The sequence below is a fragment of the Arvicanthis niloticus genome, chromosome 16 (genome assembly GCF_011762505.2).
Source record: "Arvicanthis niloticus isolate mArvNil1 chromosome 16, mArvNil1.pat.X, whole genome shotgun sequence".
NCBI classification, from domain to species: Eukaryota; Metazoa; Chordata; class Mammalia; order Rodentia; family Muridae; genus Arvicanthis; species Arvicanthis niloticus.
This window is the reverse complement of record NC_047673.1, coordinates 17,881,078-17,897,613: the sequence shown is the minus strand read 5'-3', so window position 1 is coordinate 17,897,613 and position 16,536 is coordinate 17,881,078. Positions and strand designations below refer to the sequence as shown.

The window sequence follows — 16,536 nt, the reverse complement described above, 5'->3', positions numbered from 1 at the left end:
TCAGACTTACTACGCAATCATTACACTCTAACAAAATGCAGTGTCATTATGACTCAGTTGTTTCTAAACACCATTTGAAGGTTGGTTTTGTGTGTGTGTGTGGGGGGGTCGGGTTTTGTTGTTCTTGTGTATATGATCATCTAAGCAAAAGATGATCAAGACTTAAATGTAAAGGACTTGAAAGCCTAGATAACTTAATGTAAGATTGAGAAAAAAGCATATTATGAAGACATTCTTATAGTTTGGAAGAGCTGTGGGTAAAGCAGGGTTCAAGTTTTCTAAACCAAAGGCTTCTGTTGTAACCAGTTCCTTGAAAACCCCCTTCTCAAGCTTAACAGTTTATCAGGTACAAACATGACAATGGGAACGGGGACCAGCGGGAGAACAGAATGTCTTCCTGAGGAGCCAGCTATAGGAATAGCAGGCATTCTAGTGAATAGATACTCACGCCTTATGCTGCAGTGGGGAACTTTGTCTTTCACCAGAAGCAACTCCATTTTGCAACAGTTCTGAGATTCATTTTTTATTTACAAGTAAATGAAATATTTTTTGAAAAGAAATGTAATTGAGATAAGAAAAGCAATATAAAGACATGATTCTTGGCCCCACAGTGACTTATGTGAGGGGAGGTCATGCCACTGTTTCTTTAAACAGTGAAGCTGGGCTGGTGGAGCCCACCTGCAATCCCACAAGCTAGAGGTCATCCTGGTTTACATAGTGAGTTCTAGGTCGGCCAGGACCGTGTGTTGAGACTGAAGAAGAAAAGCAAAACTAATATACAATGATCTTGTTAAAAACACACACACACAAAATCCCATGATTTCTTCATGTTGGCATCCATGAGAAAATATCACTTTTCAATGTGATATCTGATCAAATGTGTGACCAGAGGTGACAGCACCTGCTCTCTAGAGCAGTCTCTGAGCAAGGACTCAGTACTCATCCAGAGTGTCTGCGCGAGGAATGGAGAGACCACGATCTTTAAGGGTCTGAACCTTCAGCTTCTCTGCCTCCAGTCTGGCCTGCTGTTCTACTCTCTGCTCTTCTAGGATCTCTTCAATAGACACTTGCTGAAGGGGCGTGTCACTCTCCTTCTCCAAGTCCTGCAAAACAGGCAGGTTTGAATGACTTCCCACGAAGACCAAGAACAGACAAGTTCATGGCTCTCAAGACAAGCAGATCCCGGTGTGTAGCGTGGACTGCTTTTTCTAATTGTGATAAGGCCAAAGTACCCTTCGTCCTGGAAAGAGACCAGTGGCAACATTGCCACACAACACATACGAATCCAGACTCACAGGGGTTGGTATCAGGGCACAGACCAAAAGTTCAGGTTATATAAAGTCCCATGTAGCCGGGCGGTGGTGGCGCACGCCTTTAATCCCAGCACTTGGGAGGCAGAGGCAGGCGGATTTCTGAGTTCGAGGCCAGCCAGCACTTGGAAGGCAGAGGCAGGTGGATTTCTGAGTTCGAGGCCAGCCTGGTCTACAGAGTGAGTTCCAGGACAGCCAGGGCTACACATAGAAACCCTGTCTCGAAAAACAAAAACAAAAAACAAAACAAAACAAAACAAAAAAAAAACAAAAAAAAACCAAACAAACAAAAAACCAAACAAACAAAAAAAAAGTCCCATGTTAGTCAGGGTTAACTTTATATTAAAGAATAACTTTTCTTCAAAGTAAAATTTGAGTTTGGGAGATAACTTGGTGGACAAAGTGCTTGCTGTGCACTTGTGAAGGCCTGAGTTTGAACCCCTAGAAGTCACAGAAAGCCAGACATAGTGCACACCTACAATCCAAGTGAACCTACAGTGAGAGAGGAAGTTACAGAGAATCCCTGGACATGGTGGACCAGCGAGCCTGGGGTGCACAGTAGGGAGCCTCTGTCTCAAACAAGGGGCAAAATGAGCGCTGAGAGCCAAGGCTATCCTCTACCTGCTACATACACACACTCTAGGTGTGCACCTGCACTCACTATTCCTTTGCATGCACACACACCTCTAAGGCTGTTTACAGAAAAGTGTCTTCTTAACTATACAGGATACAAATAATTATCCAAGCCATGGTGGCTACAGAAGACAAATACTGTTTCCTCTGTGGCAACCATTGATAGAAAACATCATGAGGCCAGGTAAGTCATTCCAGTTTGGTCCAACACATTATTTCTCTAGTAATTTAGTTTAAATATATATGCATATATATATATAATTTTGTTTTTGTTTTGGTTTTTTTGTTTTTTTTTTTTTGTTGTTGTTGTTGGTTTTTTTTTTTTTTTTTTTGAACGTTTCACATGTGTAGCCCTGGATATCCTAGAACTTTCTTCATAGACAAGGCTGCCCTCTGCCTCCCAAATGTTAGGATAAAAGACATGCACCCATGCTTGAATAAGTTATTTGGTTTAATAAAAATACACTTCATTTTTCTTACTTCAAAAATACACACTGTAGGAAATTTATAATATAATCAGACACTTTAAAAATATAATTCTCATATAGAACACAAATACTTTGGTAAATGTTGTCAGTTTTCAGGTGTAGGCAAGTCTATATGTCATCAGAAGCATTGAGTCTATGTGTATCTTCTGGAACTGTGGTTTTAAACGATGTGGTCTCTGCATGTGTGAAGGTCTAAGGATAACTGGTGGAGTCCGTCCTCTCCTTCCACTCACTTGAGTTATGGGACTTCAAACCTCAGATTGTCAGCCTTGCACCATCTCCCAGGCCTAGGAACTGTTTTTGTTCTGTGGTGCTAGGGATTATCCAGAACCTGGGTATGCCAGGCAAGCATTCTACTGCTTAGCTATATCATCAGACCAGGCATAACTATGACTTAGAACAAAACCAAGCCCATAATGAAAATATTGACTAAATTTTCTTTATTCAACAGAGCATAATTCACTTTTTATGTCATAAATATTTAATAGCCAACTTTGTATGTAGAACTATAAGCAAGCCTCACTTATCCACTTACCCTTAAAATGTATAGATATTATTTATATTTCTGTAACATAGAAAGCCTATACAGACAGAGTAGCAAAGTATTGCTGGGCTCCCCCCACTAAGCCCAGACAGGCTCTTGGTTATTCAGCAAAAGCTGTCCTAGAATTCACTCTCTAGTCCAGGCTGCCCTCACACTCAACTGTCCCTGCTAGTGAATACTGGGATTACACGTGTGCCACTACAGCAGGCTATATTCTTGTTTCTGTTCCTGTGATGGATTTCTTTTTTAAAGATTTTGTTTTACTTTTTAATTTATGTGTATACAGGGTGCCTGCAGATGCTAGACAAGTTCAGACTTGGAGCTGGAGTATAGTCAGTTATGAGATACCCTATGTAGGTACTGGGAATAGAACTCAGGTTCTTTAGAACAGCAGTAAGCACTCAATTATTGAACCATCTCTCCAGTTCCTTTTATGACTTTTGATGAGAAGGTTTAGAACGACACTGATCAAAAAAATGCACATTTTTCAATCTGGATGTTAACTAACACAGGCCTCCAAGGTTGCAGAGCTCAGCACTTGTGGTATCAGATGGAGGACTCTCACCAGGAGATTAGAAGCCACACAAGTTGCATAAGTACCTGGGTCAAAGATTATCTGTAAAAACTACATAATCCCCCAACCCTTTCCTCATAACTCTGGGATGAAGAAAAGCCAGGTTTTCAGTATGTCACTGAGCTACTCACCATGACTGTGAAGCAACCATCTCTCAACAGTAAAGGTCCTTAGTGCTGGCACCCTTCATCACCAAGGCAGAAATCAGGCACCTTTTTCTTTTTGGAATTAAGGTCTTGCCCAGGCTGGCCATACTGTGATCTTCCTACCTCAGCCTCCATGCCACCATGGGGTAGGTACCATTAGAGACTACTTAAGCAATGTAATGTTTTTCTTTTTTTTTTTTTTTTTTTCTTTTTTGGCTTTTCAAGACAGGGTTTCTCTGTATAGCCCTGGCTGTCCTGGAACTCACTCTGTAGACCAGGCTGGCCTCGAACTCAGAAATCCACCTGCCTCTGCCTCCCAAGTGCTGGGATTAAAGGCATGCGCCACCACCGCCCGGCAATGTTTTTCTAAATAGATTCTGGTTATGGTTTTCTTGAGCTTTAGTACATAATTTCTTCAGACTGATTGCTGATTTACATAATCCTTTTTTTTTTAAAGGATTGTATATGTGCACTGTGTTCGTGTCTAGTGCCTTCAGAAGGCATCAGAGCCCTCAAAACTTAAGTTACAGATGGTTGTAAGCCACCATGTAGCTGCTGGGAAGTTAACCCAGGTTCTCTGCAAGAGCAGCAAGTGCTCTTAACTGCTGAGCCATCTTTCTAGCCCTACCACAAAAAAATATTTTAAAATGAGGCATTAATACATTTTATAGCAGTATTTGAGAAGTATGTGCAAGTTTATGTGCATGTACAAGTAAAGGCTGACAAAGGGTGTCTTTAGGTCTTATTTTTGGAGACATAGTTCTCAAGGAACCTGGAACTCTTGGCGAGTGCTAGACCAGCTGGCCTCTGAGGTTACAGCATCTGACCGTAATCACCTCCCAGTGCTGGAGTTGCAGCCTTGGACCACCATGCCTGGCTTTGAAGTGGTGGGGACCCAAACTCAGGCTCTCATGCTTGTGCAGTGAACGTTTGCCCAGAAGCTATCTGCCTAGCCCAGTGTGTTGGAGACAGGGTCTCATGTAGTCCATGCTGAGCTGAAAGTCACTATATAGTTGAGACTAAGCTGACTGTTCCAACATGAAGTCTCTGCATTAAATTATCTCTGAAGGAATGTTCTCATTTTTGTGGAAATATTGTTAAAAAATAGCTACATACCCAACTGTTCTACTCAAAAGACTTCTTTATACTAAATTAAGATATGGCTAACCACTGAGAAACTCTAAAAACCAAGTAAGAAACAGCAAGTGCAGGATTAAAAAAAAAGAAAATCAGTGGTTATTTCAGACTTTAATTTCTTCTTCCTTCCCTATCTCCTTTTGTGATGCCGAGGATTGAATTCAGGGTTCCAGACATGACACCCAAACACACTGTTACTGAGCAAACCAACTCCTCCTGCCCCATTCATTTCAGCCAGTTTCACAGGTACTGATTTTCCTAGCAAACCCAAAAGGATTCAAGGTTTAAATATACTTAAGAAAATGTGAATAAAAACGTATCTATGTAATACATGTATGTATACATATAATCAACAAATACATACCAAGCAATACTTCAAATGTGATTATCATCTCACTAATATCTGGTCTTTCTGGTACATATCTGGTCTCTTTCTGGTACATTTCTGGTCTCTTCTCTCTGGTCATGAGCTCTACTCTGAAATCTCAGAACAGCTTTTCCTAACCTATTGTTTTGGTTTTTCCCCTTTAAAAACATAAAACACTTTCCTCAAATGCTGCCAACTAACTCCATGCCATGAAGAACTACTTGCAATGGACTATTTTTAAATTATGTTCGTGTGGGATGGTATATGCATTTGACATAGGTGCCCTGTGAGCCCCTGGAGATTGAGTTATAGACAGCTGTGAGCTGGGAACCAAGCTTAGGCACTCAGTGACAACAGTATGTTAAGAGTATGTGCTCTTAACCACTGAGCCATCTCTCTAGTTCCTTAACCAATTAGAGTAGCATTATTTGGAGGTATGTCTTGTTGAAGAAAGTGTGTCACTGTGGGCATGGGCTTTAAGATACTCATCCTAGCTGTCTGGAAGCTGGTATTCTCCTGTCTGCCTCTGGAACAAGATACAGAACTCTTAGCTGCTCCTGCACCATGCCTGCCTGGATGCTGCCATGCTCCCACCTTGATAATAATGAACTGAACCTCTGAACTGAAGTGGAAACTTCTAGTTTCTTTGGAAAGGAAGTTATGTCAAATGGTGTTTTTCTGGGGCAGACATGTGAAGGAGTGTTTTCCTGAAGCAGACACAGGTGAAAGAATGTTTTGCTAAAGCAGATATGTGAAAGGACATGTGATGTTAAGAGGGAAGGGAAATATAACCCAACAGACGGTAGACGACGCTGAATGGTATTGGTATGCCTTGCCATTCCTTAATGGTCATCGTTTGTTGAGACTTCATAGGAAAAAATGCACCAAAAAACTTCTGGTGGTGTTCTGGCGGTTTCTTGACTTTGGCAGAGTGAGGTCAGCTGATACAGACTCATGTAGTGTTTTGCTGAGGAAAGACCTGTGGGAGGGCATGTGATGTTTGGAGGGAATATAAACAGGCCTCAACAGTGACTGGGGCTTGCATAGTTAGCTTTGCAAGGCTTCACTGGCCTCGAGCCTTTGTCATCGCTGATCTTCACTTCACTGAGAGAGGCATGGCAGAGAATGCCTGCTGGTGTCCCTGCTGTTCCTGCTCAATCCTACTGACTGGTGCCTATTCTGCAGAGGGAAGCCTGGCTGTTTCTTACTTGATCGTCCCACCATTGCTGATTTGTGTTTGCTATCCTGACAATGCAGACTGGATTTGCTCCAAAGAACTATTTCTAAACAGATACACTTGCCCCAACCCACCATATTTTAATAATCTTTCTTTCCCATTACCTCTGGTGGATGGTGGGCTAGAAGGAAGGTTAAAACATTTATGAACCCTATTAAAAGTAGGATTTGAAAAATTCAAGCCTACACTGAACCTGTAAGCCAGCCCCAATTAAATGTTGTCCTTTATAAGAGTTGCCTTGGTCAAACTGTCTGTTCACGGCAATAAAACTTTAATTAAGACAGAAGTTGGTAGCAGGGTCACTAGGGTATTGCTATGATAGGCCTGACTATGCTTTCGTTTGGAAGAATGTAGATTTGGGGACTTTGGATTTGGAAAGCAGTGGAATGCTTTAAATAGGACGTCATGGGCTATCCCAGTAAGAATATGAAAGACTGTTACTAACAGTGTTTTGAATTGTGCAGACCTAGACAAATAGTTCCAATGGAGAAGAATGTTAGTATGTGGCCTACAGACTGTTTTTGTGATATTTTGGTAAAGAACATGGCTGCCTTTTGTCATTATCTGAAGAGCCTGCCTGACAAATTTTAGATTAATTGCTTTGACAAAGGAAGTCTCAAAACAGCCTGGTGTAAATTCTGTTGTATAGTTACTAAAGTTCACTCCTCTTAAGAAGAGCATTTTAATGAAAAGGAATAAACTGAGAAAAGAAAAATATAAAATGTATGATTCAAGTAAAAAAGGGATACTAGCAAGTGAAATGGAGCTGTATCCTATGTTTAAAAAGATGAACAGATTAAAGGAGTGGTGACTTTGGGCCAAATCCCACTCAACTAAATTTAGGTCTAAGCATGGTAGGTTACACACACCTTTAATCCCAGGAGCCTAAGGCAAGCAAATCTCTAAATTCAAGGCCAGCCTGGTATAGAATAAGTTCCAATTAGAGAAAAGCTTAAATACAGGTATGGTGAAACACACCTTTCATCCCAGCCTTCAGGAGACAGAGCCAAGAAGATCTAAATTCAAGGTCAATCTACAGAGCAAGTTCCAGGACAAGTAAGCTTAGGAGGGAAAGAGTTGGAAAACAAAAAGCTGGTGATAACATAATAGAACATGGGGGCCATGTTCTATCTCCTGCAAGCAGCAGAACTCAGCAGCTTTGGTCATGTGGCTCTGGCTTGAGAGTCATGAACAGAAGGCACTACTAGACAATTGATGCTAGTTAGCTGGAGCTAAGAAATTAGCAGTGATTAAGAAGAGACCAGCATCACTGAGGTGAAGTCTTCTGGGAAGTGTTTTCTGAGAGCACAAAGAAGCTGTGTTCCAGAGATAGCCAAGGTTGTACCTCATGCTGCAGCTGGACTTGGTAATGTGTAAGAGTTACCCAGGTGGTACTGATTTTGAAGGCATGAAGGGGTCATGGAGAAAAGCTGATGCTTGGCACTGTGAGAGGCCAGGGAAGGCTATTGGTGAAGGTGGAGCCTCAGTTACAGTTGACAGCCCAGGACTGAAGGGGTCACATAAAGAAGTTGAGGCTTGGCACCATGAAGAGAGGCTATTGGTGAAGCCTAGTTGCAGTGGAAGTCCCCAGTGTACTGGAGATGCCAGTACCATGGGACAGTCACCAAGAACAGCAGTAGCAGTAGAGTGGAATCAACCAGACCCTAGAGTGCTACAGAGGGCAGAGCTGGAGAAGTAATAAAGCCCTTTAGAAGAGCCCAGAAGATCATGAGTGGATCCCAGACATTGGAACAAGAAGCTGTAATGCTGAAGTTGCCTTGGAGACCATAAGATGTTCAAGATGCCAGAGCTGTGGGAAACCTGCTAAGGAAAGATGCCAACAGGGAGTGGAACCAGCCAAAGATAACTGTGCTGCAGACAACAAAGATGAAAAGAGTTGGAGATCTGAAGAGCACTTTGACGACAGACATAGAGATGCAGACTTTGGAGTTTGCACAGCTGGGTTTTGGTCTTGTCTGTTCTAGTATTTACTCACTATGACATTTTGGAACGGTAATATATATCCTGTGATGTTTTAGATATGTGATCTGCTTTGACTTTAAGTAACTGAATGAATTTCACAAGACTTCAAACTTTAGTCTTTTAATTGTTGAGACTGCTATAGACTATGGGGACTCTAGAAGTTGGACAAAATGTATTTTGCATTATGGTGTGTTTAGGTATGGCCCCCCATAGATTCGTGTTTGAACAAGCCCATGGGGACCAGGGAGTGGTACTATTTGGGGTGTGGTCTTGTTGGAAGAAGTGTGTCATTGTGGGTATGGGTTTTAATACTCTCAGCCTAGCTGCCTGGAGGCCGGTCTTCTGCTGTTGGCCTTCGGAACAAGATGTAGAACTCTCAGCTCCTCCAGCACCATGCCTGCCTAGATGCTGCCATGCTCTCACCTTGATACAATGGACTGAACCTCTGAACCTGTAAGGCAGCCCAATTAAATGTTTTGCTTTATAAGAGATGCCTTTGTCATGGTGTCTGCTCACAGCAGTAAAACCCTAACTGAGACAACCTCAAGCTAGAGGAGTTCCACCTACCACAGCTTCCTAACTGCTGGGATTTTAGACATGAGCCACCACACCTAGCAATGCTGTTTCTCTTTCCAGTTGAGAGAATGTGGAACAACACTTATGTGTGCTGCCCTTGCACGGTCTAGATCTTAGTATATGTGCTATTGAAGCAAACACCAGCAATATTGTTTTCTATCAGATAACGCCAACAATATTTTGCTAGTGAGATGAAATCTTTAAGATGCCAAAGGCCACAGACTAATGTTAGTTGCCTTCTGCAGTGTTGCTCCGGCCACTACAGCTTCCCTAGTTGGTGGCTTCCTATGGGAAGCTTGGTAAAATTGGAAAGCAGCAGCCAGCATCAGTACCCAGATCCACAGCAGTTTAACAATTTAGCAGTAAGTCTCACTTACTATTTCTCCTAGTAGGACCACATTTTCTCCTCTGACCACGAAAATCCCTCGAGGAATATCACCGTACTTTTTGCCCACATGAATTCGCTCCACAGTCTGATGGAGCACTAAGTTAGCTACAAGCACACAAAGAAGAAACAGATATTTAGTTCATATTGTTGACTAAAAAGGCCTATAACTCAATTATTTAGTTATTTTTTAAATTTTACCATTTACAACAATCCATTTATGAGAATTTGGTTTTTTGGGGGGAGGGGCAGGGTTCTGCACAACCTCAGCTGGTCTGGAAATCAAGATGTAATCTAGGCTGTCCCAGCATTTTGTGGTGATTCTCCTGCTTCAACTTCTTATACATGCTGAGATTACAGGCATGTTCAGTTCTAGGAGACTTTCAAACAAAAAGTATTTCTGATTATGCTATGCTAATGAATGAATAAAGGTAGGAATAAGTTACTTCTTTATCATTTCACTGCTAGTATCAACATGGTCCCTAGGAAATAGTGAGTAGAAATCTGGAAAACCTGAGCCTAGAAAACTACCAAGATTGAAAGTCTGCGTTTCAGAGGAGAGCTGCTTTACTGTGTGAGTATGCGTATGTGATGACTTCAGTGAGATTTAATTATTTAGTATTTATGACTCATGTAGTCCCATCTGAGTTTTATGGATCAGGACACAGCAATGATTTATATAATCATGCATGGTAAGCTCTGTATTTGCTTTTTATTTCCTTATAGCACTTCAATGAATTTAACTTAAGGTTTAGAACATTAACTTGTCAAAAGTATTTTTCTCCTTTGAACTAGTACTATTTGTCTTACTTGAAGTAAAACAGAAGTTGTGTTGCTTTGGTTTGAGAAGGTTCTTGATCTGTTTTCAAAGTGACCGACCCTCTTGCTCTACCCATGACGTCCCTGGGACTTAAGGCACATAGCTGGCTGTTACACCTTTTATAGTCTACTGTTTCAGCTACGTTTTCCCTCTCATTCAGATCCAGTGACCTAGCAGATGGCCAACAAGTGTCAGTATGAACTGAGAAGTTTCTTACCCCAAAGGGAAAAACATAGACCTTTTCCTTCAGAAGCTGCAGACAGACTACAACTGCTGAATCTGATGTGTCCCTGTATAGAAACTATTGAGCTTATCTGTGTCTCACCCCAATAAGAGTTTCAGGAAATGGCTTCAAACCTATTTTCATTGGACAGGGAGGGCTTTACATCCAGGAAATGATTTTAAGGTTAACTTTATTTCTATCATTTGGCTCCCTCTAGTGGGTAAAATAACACCAGTGAAAATCAGTTTTAAAATACAAACTTGTGAATGAATATACAAGGTTTTGAAACACCTAATCATAATTTTAAAACAATTTACTCACCCCAAACAGTTCCAATAGGCTGACACATGTGGAAAAGTTAGAGATAAGTAAATTTCAATATGAAGTAATGCCAAAAAAATTCAATGGGATCATAACCAATACATACCAAACTGATCAATGCTTCTTAAAAACCCTATAAGTGTCCTTCCATCTCGAAGTAGGACCAAGTGCTTTTCTGAGGAAAGGAGAAAAGATCTTTTAAAACAAAGGTGTCAGTTTTAGTGAGCTTATACAGTACCAATGAAAATTCAGTTAATAGCTGCCTAAGCTGTTATAATGTATTTAGGGTGGAGGGAAGACTGTAGCCTGGGATTGAAATAATATCAGTACTGCTAAGACTTGGAGCAGGTAGTACTGCAGAGTTAGAAAAAGAGACTGAGTAGCCAAGAAAGCCAATTGCTTCTGGCTCTGATGTTATATTTAACACTTCTAGTATCCTATAATTTTTCTACCTTAAACAGAGAATAGTCCAGATGGTTTTTATTTTTCTGAGAGGGTGTTATGTAACCTAATTGGGCTCAAATTCACTGAGGATAACCTTGAACTCTTGTTTATACATGTGAGTACACTCGCTATCTTCAGCCACACCAGAAGAGGGCCTCAGACCCAATTACAGATGGTTGTGAGCCACCATGTGGTTGCTGGAAACTGAACTCAGGACCTATAGAAGAGCAGTCTGTGCTCTTAACCGCTGAGCCATCTCTCCAGCCCTCTACTTACTTTCATTGTTGGCTATATTTTTCTTTCCTTTCTTCCTTCCTTCCTTCCTTCCTTCCTTCCTTCCTTCCTTCCTTCCTTCCTTTTCTTTCTTGTTTTTTTTTTGAGACAGGGTTTCTCTGTGTAGTCCTGGCTGCCCTTGAACTCAGAAATCCGCCTGCCTCTGCCTCCCAAGTGCTGGGATTAAAGGCGTGCACCACCACAGCCCGGCTGTTGGCTATATTTCTATTACCTTAATCTTAAATGTAGAATTACTTCAACATTTGCTTTCAATCAAGGAAATTTGAAATGTACAATTAGCGTAGCTGGGTGTGTAGTTGAGAAGCAAAGGCCCCCAAACCCTAGGATCAATCCCCGACACTAAAACCAAAATTTAAAAATGCCTCAGACATGCAAGAAGATGTGATAGTGATCTAGAACAGGAATTCAAGTAAAAGCTTTTTAAAAAATTTGTGTTGTGTTTGTGTACGTGCTTGGAGAAACCAGAAGTTGGCATCGACTCTTTAGAAATGGAATTACAATCGTGCAGTGGTGGCGCACGCCTTTAATCCCAGCACTTGGGAGGCAGAGGCAGGCAGATTTCTGAGTTCCGAGGCCAGCCTGGTCTACAGAGTGAGTTCCAGGACAGCCAGGGCTACACAGAGAAACCCTGTCTTGAAAAAACAAAAACAAAACAAAACAAACAAACAAACCAAAAAAAAAAAAAAAACCCAAAATGGAATTACAAATAGTTCTCAAAAGAACTATGCACATATAAACACTAAGCCATCTCCTTAGATTTATTGAAGGCTCTAAACCAGTGGATCTCAACCTCAGGTTGAGATCACCATCCCCTTTGAGATCAGACCACCCTTTCACAGAGGTTGCATATCAGATCTCAGGTATTTACAATTCATAACATTAGTAAAGTCAGTTCTTGGTTTTGGTGTGTGTGTGTGTGTTTGAAAGATCCATGGCCCCACCAGTTTTTTTCTTCTGTTTTTTTGAAACAGGTTGTCTTTTTTTAGTCTTGGCTATCCTGGAACTAGCTCTATAGACCAGGCTGGCCTTGAACTCAAAGATCCACCTGCCTCTGCCTGTCAAGTGCAAGGATTAAAGATATGCGCCACTATGGCCTGCAAAGTTACAGTTATGAAGTAGCAACAAAAATAATTTTATGATCGGGGGTCACTACAATATGAGGAGCTGTATTAAGGAACTGTAGCCATAGGAAGGTTGAGAACCACTGCTCTAAACTATTCTGAGGTTTCAAAGTCACCAACCTCATGAATTTATATTTACTGTAGGATGAAAGCAAGAAAATTACATCTTGTGATAAATACAACAGAATAACAAAACAGTAGGATGAAGGACACACCAAAACAGCCACAGAAAATGTGGCATGGGGACTCTGAAGAGATAACTTTAAGGTGACAGTAAAGGATGTGATAAGCATCCTTTAGAAAAGCAAGCAAGATTTTAACCACTCATTTCTTTAATGCTATGCATAAAGTACTTTTGGGTTTTTTCTTTTTAAGATAGGGTCTCACTATATAGCCCTGGCTGTCCTGAAACTCTATAAACTAGGCTGGCCTTGAATTCACAGAGATCTACTGTACTTCTGTCTCTGCCTCCTAAGTGTTAGGATTAAAGGTGTGCATCATTATGACTAGCTCAAAAGTGCATACACCAAGCGAGGTGTTGCAGTGAATGCCCTGCCCACACCAGGGTTTCTCTATATAGATTTGGCTGTTCTGGAACTCTGTAGACCAGGCTGGCCTCAAACTCACAGATCCAGCTACCTCTGCTGAGTGCTGGGATTAAAGGCATGTGCCACCACTGCCCAGCATAAAGTACTTTCTGTCTGAAAAGAGGGAGAATGAGTCTTCTCTAAAGGAATTACATCATCATTAGGCTATAATTAAGTATCTTAAGCAAGCAAATTTTAATTATGTAAGACTTAAAAAAGAAACTAGACCTATCCTAGTTGGATCTTCAAGAATAAATAAATTTTGGCTATGAGAAAGGGAAAGTAGAAATGGAGAAATCTGTAAATTAAGCACGAGGGGAAAAGTCACATTCATATTTGGCTCAAAGTTGAAAGAAAGAACAGGAGGTAAATTCAGCAAAGTATTGAAGGCAAGTTTAACTTCAAAAGAATAAGGATTGGTGTATAGAAAAATAGGAAGTTATAATGCTCAAGTACATCTGGAATGTCTAGAAATTCATAGAGAAAACAAACCAAACATGCAACTCAGACCACCTAGTTTAGAGAACTAAGAAAATCCGCAAGAATTAGAGTTAGAGAAACCAAGAAAAAACCAAGGGCAGGTCATCTGGCTCAGTGGCTAAGAGCACTTACTGCTCTTCTAGGGGATCCAGGCTCACTTCCCAGCACACACATCAGGTAGCTCACAACTGCCTGAAACGTGCGTTCCTACATGAACATGATGCACATAAGCATACAGGAACACACACATACACATAAATATAAATACATAAATAAACCTCTAAAAACCCCCAATACACAACACAGTGTAAGGTGCTGCAGAGGAGAGACTTATGACTATGAATACAGCTTCGAGGGGCTAGAAAATAGCTCAACAGTGAAGAACACCGCTCCTCTTGTAGATGAGATCTGGCTCTTTTCTAACTCTTCTGGCATCCTGCACACATGTACTGTATAACTCACTGGAACTCACTTTGTAGACCAGGCTGGCCTTGAACTCACAGAGATCTGTCTGCCTCTGCCTTCAGAGTATTGGGATTAGAGCCACCACTACACAGTTTCTGATCCCAGAATTTTATAGATCAAGACAGAAGAAATGCTGTGATTTAAAGGGGCCAACCTGGCAGCTGCTGCCCTTTCAAAAATGAAATCAAAACCAAAAAAAAAAAAAAAAAAAAAAAAAACAAAAAAACAAATCTCTAAAGCTTCTGACAGCAAACTCCATCTAGCCTGTAAGGATGGTCAAGAGTCAAGACACTCAGAAGGGTTGCAGGTCTGATGGAGACACACAGTCAAGACACTCTGAAGGGATGCAGGTCTGATGGAGACACACAGTCAAGACACTCAGAAGAGATGCAAGTCTGATGGAGACACACACACAAGCAGATATGAGAGCTAGAAAAATACATGCAGAGTTGAGCCAGGCATGGTGGCACACATCTTTAAATCAGAGTTATGGAGAGACAGAGGCAGGGGCATTCTAGGCTAGCCAGGACTATGTAAAGATCCTGTCTCAAAACAAGAACAAACAAAACAAAAAACAACAACCAACAATAACAACAAAACAAAAAACTAGAAAAGCCAAAAAGTCCCATAAAGATTGGGACACTCTGTGTGTCCTGATGGGGGACTAAAGGGTGTATATCAAATGGTTTGAAATTTTTTTAGTAATGGAGAGGGTCTGAGATCCACAAAGAAGTATGAGAAGGCTTGAGAACACAAGCAAGATTCGTAAGATGGCAGCTTTGTTGTTGGAAGCTTCAGGTAATTCAGATATCTAAGGAAAGGTGAAGGTAAAAAGCTCCAGTAAAAGAACATTTCGTTACACTTCACAGAGAGGCTTATAAAGTGGCTAGTGTGTGTATAGTGTACATGTAGGTATAATACACATATAAACATATGTATATATTAATATCTATATCTGTAGATATAAACATATCAGCAAAGTTTAATATATTTGTCCCAGTCAATACAATTATAGATGCCATCTAATTTGCAAACTCATACAGTAAATTTATAGACTTTTACTTATTTGAAGTTCTATAAATCACTTTGCTTTTGAAAAGTCACAGGATTAAAATGATTTTAAAATGCTGATTACAGATCGGAGACATGGCTCAGTGTTTAAGAGCACTGGCTGTTCTTCCAGAGGACCCAGGTTCGATCCCCAGTATCCTCTTCTGGTCTCTCCAGCAGCAGGCAAGCACACAGTGCACATTATACATGTTTATATACATCTTTTTTTAAAAAAAGACTGCTTTTAAAAATTCTGTTTGAGGAATCATACACAGGTAAGAATGGGGGGGGGAGTGTGAGAATGAAAGTGGGGGCTGGAGAGATGGCTCAGAAGAGCACCTGTTGCTCTTGCAGAAGATCTGAGTTCCTTTCTCAGCACCCACACTGTGACTCTGTAATTCTGTCCATAACTCCGATTCTAGAGGATCTAAAGAAGGTCATCTGGCCTCATGGATACCAGTGCACGTGGTGTAATTACATGACATGGATACAAAACAAATAAGATTAAACCTTTATAAAAAACGAAATTGTAACCTCTTGGTTTGTACAGGACGAACCTCTTTTTTAGTATAAAGCAAAACTGTCGAACAGAAAACAGTAAGTTTGAAGTGATTTAGCATTTGCAGAAAAGCCAGTTATTACGTCCAACACCTGTCTCTATAACTTTAATCTGAAAGTGCTAATGATCCTCACAGAAAAAGAAAACCGCAAGTGGCTGCACAACAGGAAGCCTTCGTTTACTGCTAATTAAATTCAACTGCTGTTGTCGTAACATTTTTTTTTTCCGGGTCTGGTGAGTCCTTCCTATAAGCGTTCTCCATCCATCCATTGTCAAATATAACTTTGAAATGCTGCAGTGAAAGGCAGAGCACGCGAAGGAAGTCCCCTGGGCCACTTCACGTTCACAAGTCGGATGCTGAGCCCCTCAGGAGTTTCACAGCTTGGGGGACGGGGAGGTGTCAAGGACAGAGCAGGCAGGTTGGGGATGGGCTCCGAGGCTGTGAAGGCAGACTACCCGGCCCGGGCCCAGAGATCACTCTCAAGGGATGCCCATTCCCGAAAGGGTCCCACATCAGGCTTCCCCCGAGGGAGAGGTAGGTACTCACTGTCGATGTCCTCGATGAGGCTGGCGGTGCCGGGCATATAGTTCATTTTGAGCTCTCGCAAGGATGCACCTGAGGGCCGCGAGGGCGTCCAGTCGCCCGTCGGCGGGACGCGGACGGGAACCCGCCGCTCACCTGCACCTCAAACACCGCTAGTCGCCGGAAGCGTTTCAGGTTACCCCACCCACTTCCGGTATCGCCTGTCCATCCACAGAAAGAGGCGTGGCGGGCGGGCGGTCACAGACGTT

At 41.5% G+C, this 16,536-nt stretch overlaps 1 protein-coding gene across 1 annotated transcript; it reads right to left on the bottom strand.

The window, feature by feature from the left end:
- Window positions 1-507: 507 nt before the first annotated feature.
- Lsm1 (LSM1 homolog, mRNA degradation associated) lies at window positions 508-16,508 on the bottom strand. The gene is made up of 4 exons (XM_034520401.2): window positions 16,292-16,508; window positions 10,851-10,919; window positions 9,373-9,488; window positions 508-1,103 (listed from the first exon to the last, which is right to left on the bottom strand). The coding sequence occupies exons 1-4, from the start codon at window positions 16,335-16,337 to the stop codon at window positions 933-935; spliced, it is 402 nt and encodes a 133-aa protein (XP_034376292.1). The 5' UTR covers window positions 16,338-16,508; the 3' UTR covers window positions 508-932.
- Between the last annotated feature and the right edge of the window lie 28 nt (window positions 16,509-16,536).

What these genes read in the sequence shown, in the direction of transcription:
- Lsm1 (XM_034520401.2), bottom strand. Translation starts at nt 16,337, where the DNA reads ATGAACTATATGCCCGGCACCGCCAGCCTCATCGAGGACATCGACA. An exon ending in CCTCATCGAGGACATCGACA is followed by an intron (nt 10,920 to 16,291) that starts GTGAGTACCTAC and finishes TCCTTTCCTCAG; the next exon opens with AAAAGCACTTGGTCCTACTT. An exon ending in TGGTCCTACTAGGAGAAATA is followed by an intron (nt 1,104 to 9,372) that starts GTAAGTGAGACT and finishes CCTGTTTTGCAG; the next exon opens with GACTTGGAGAAGGAGAGTGA.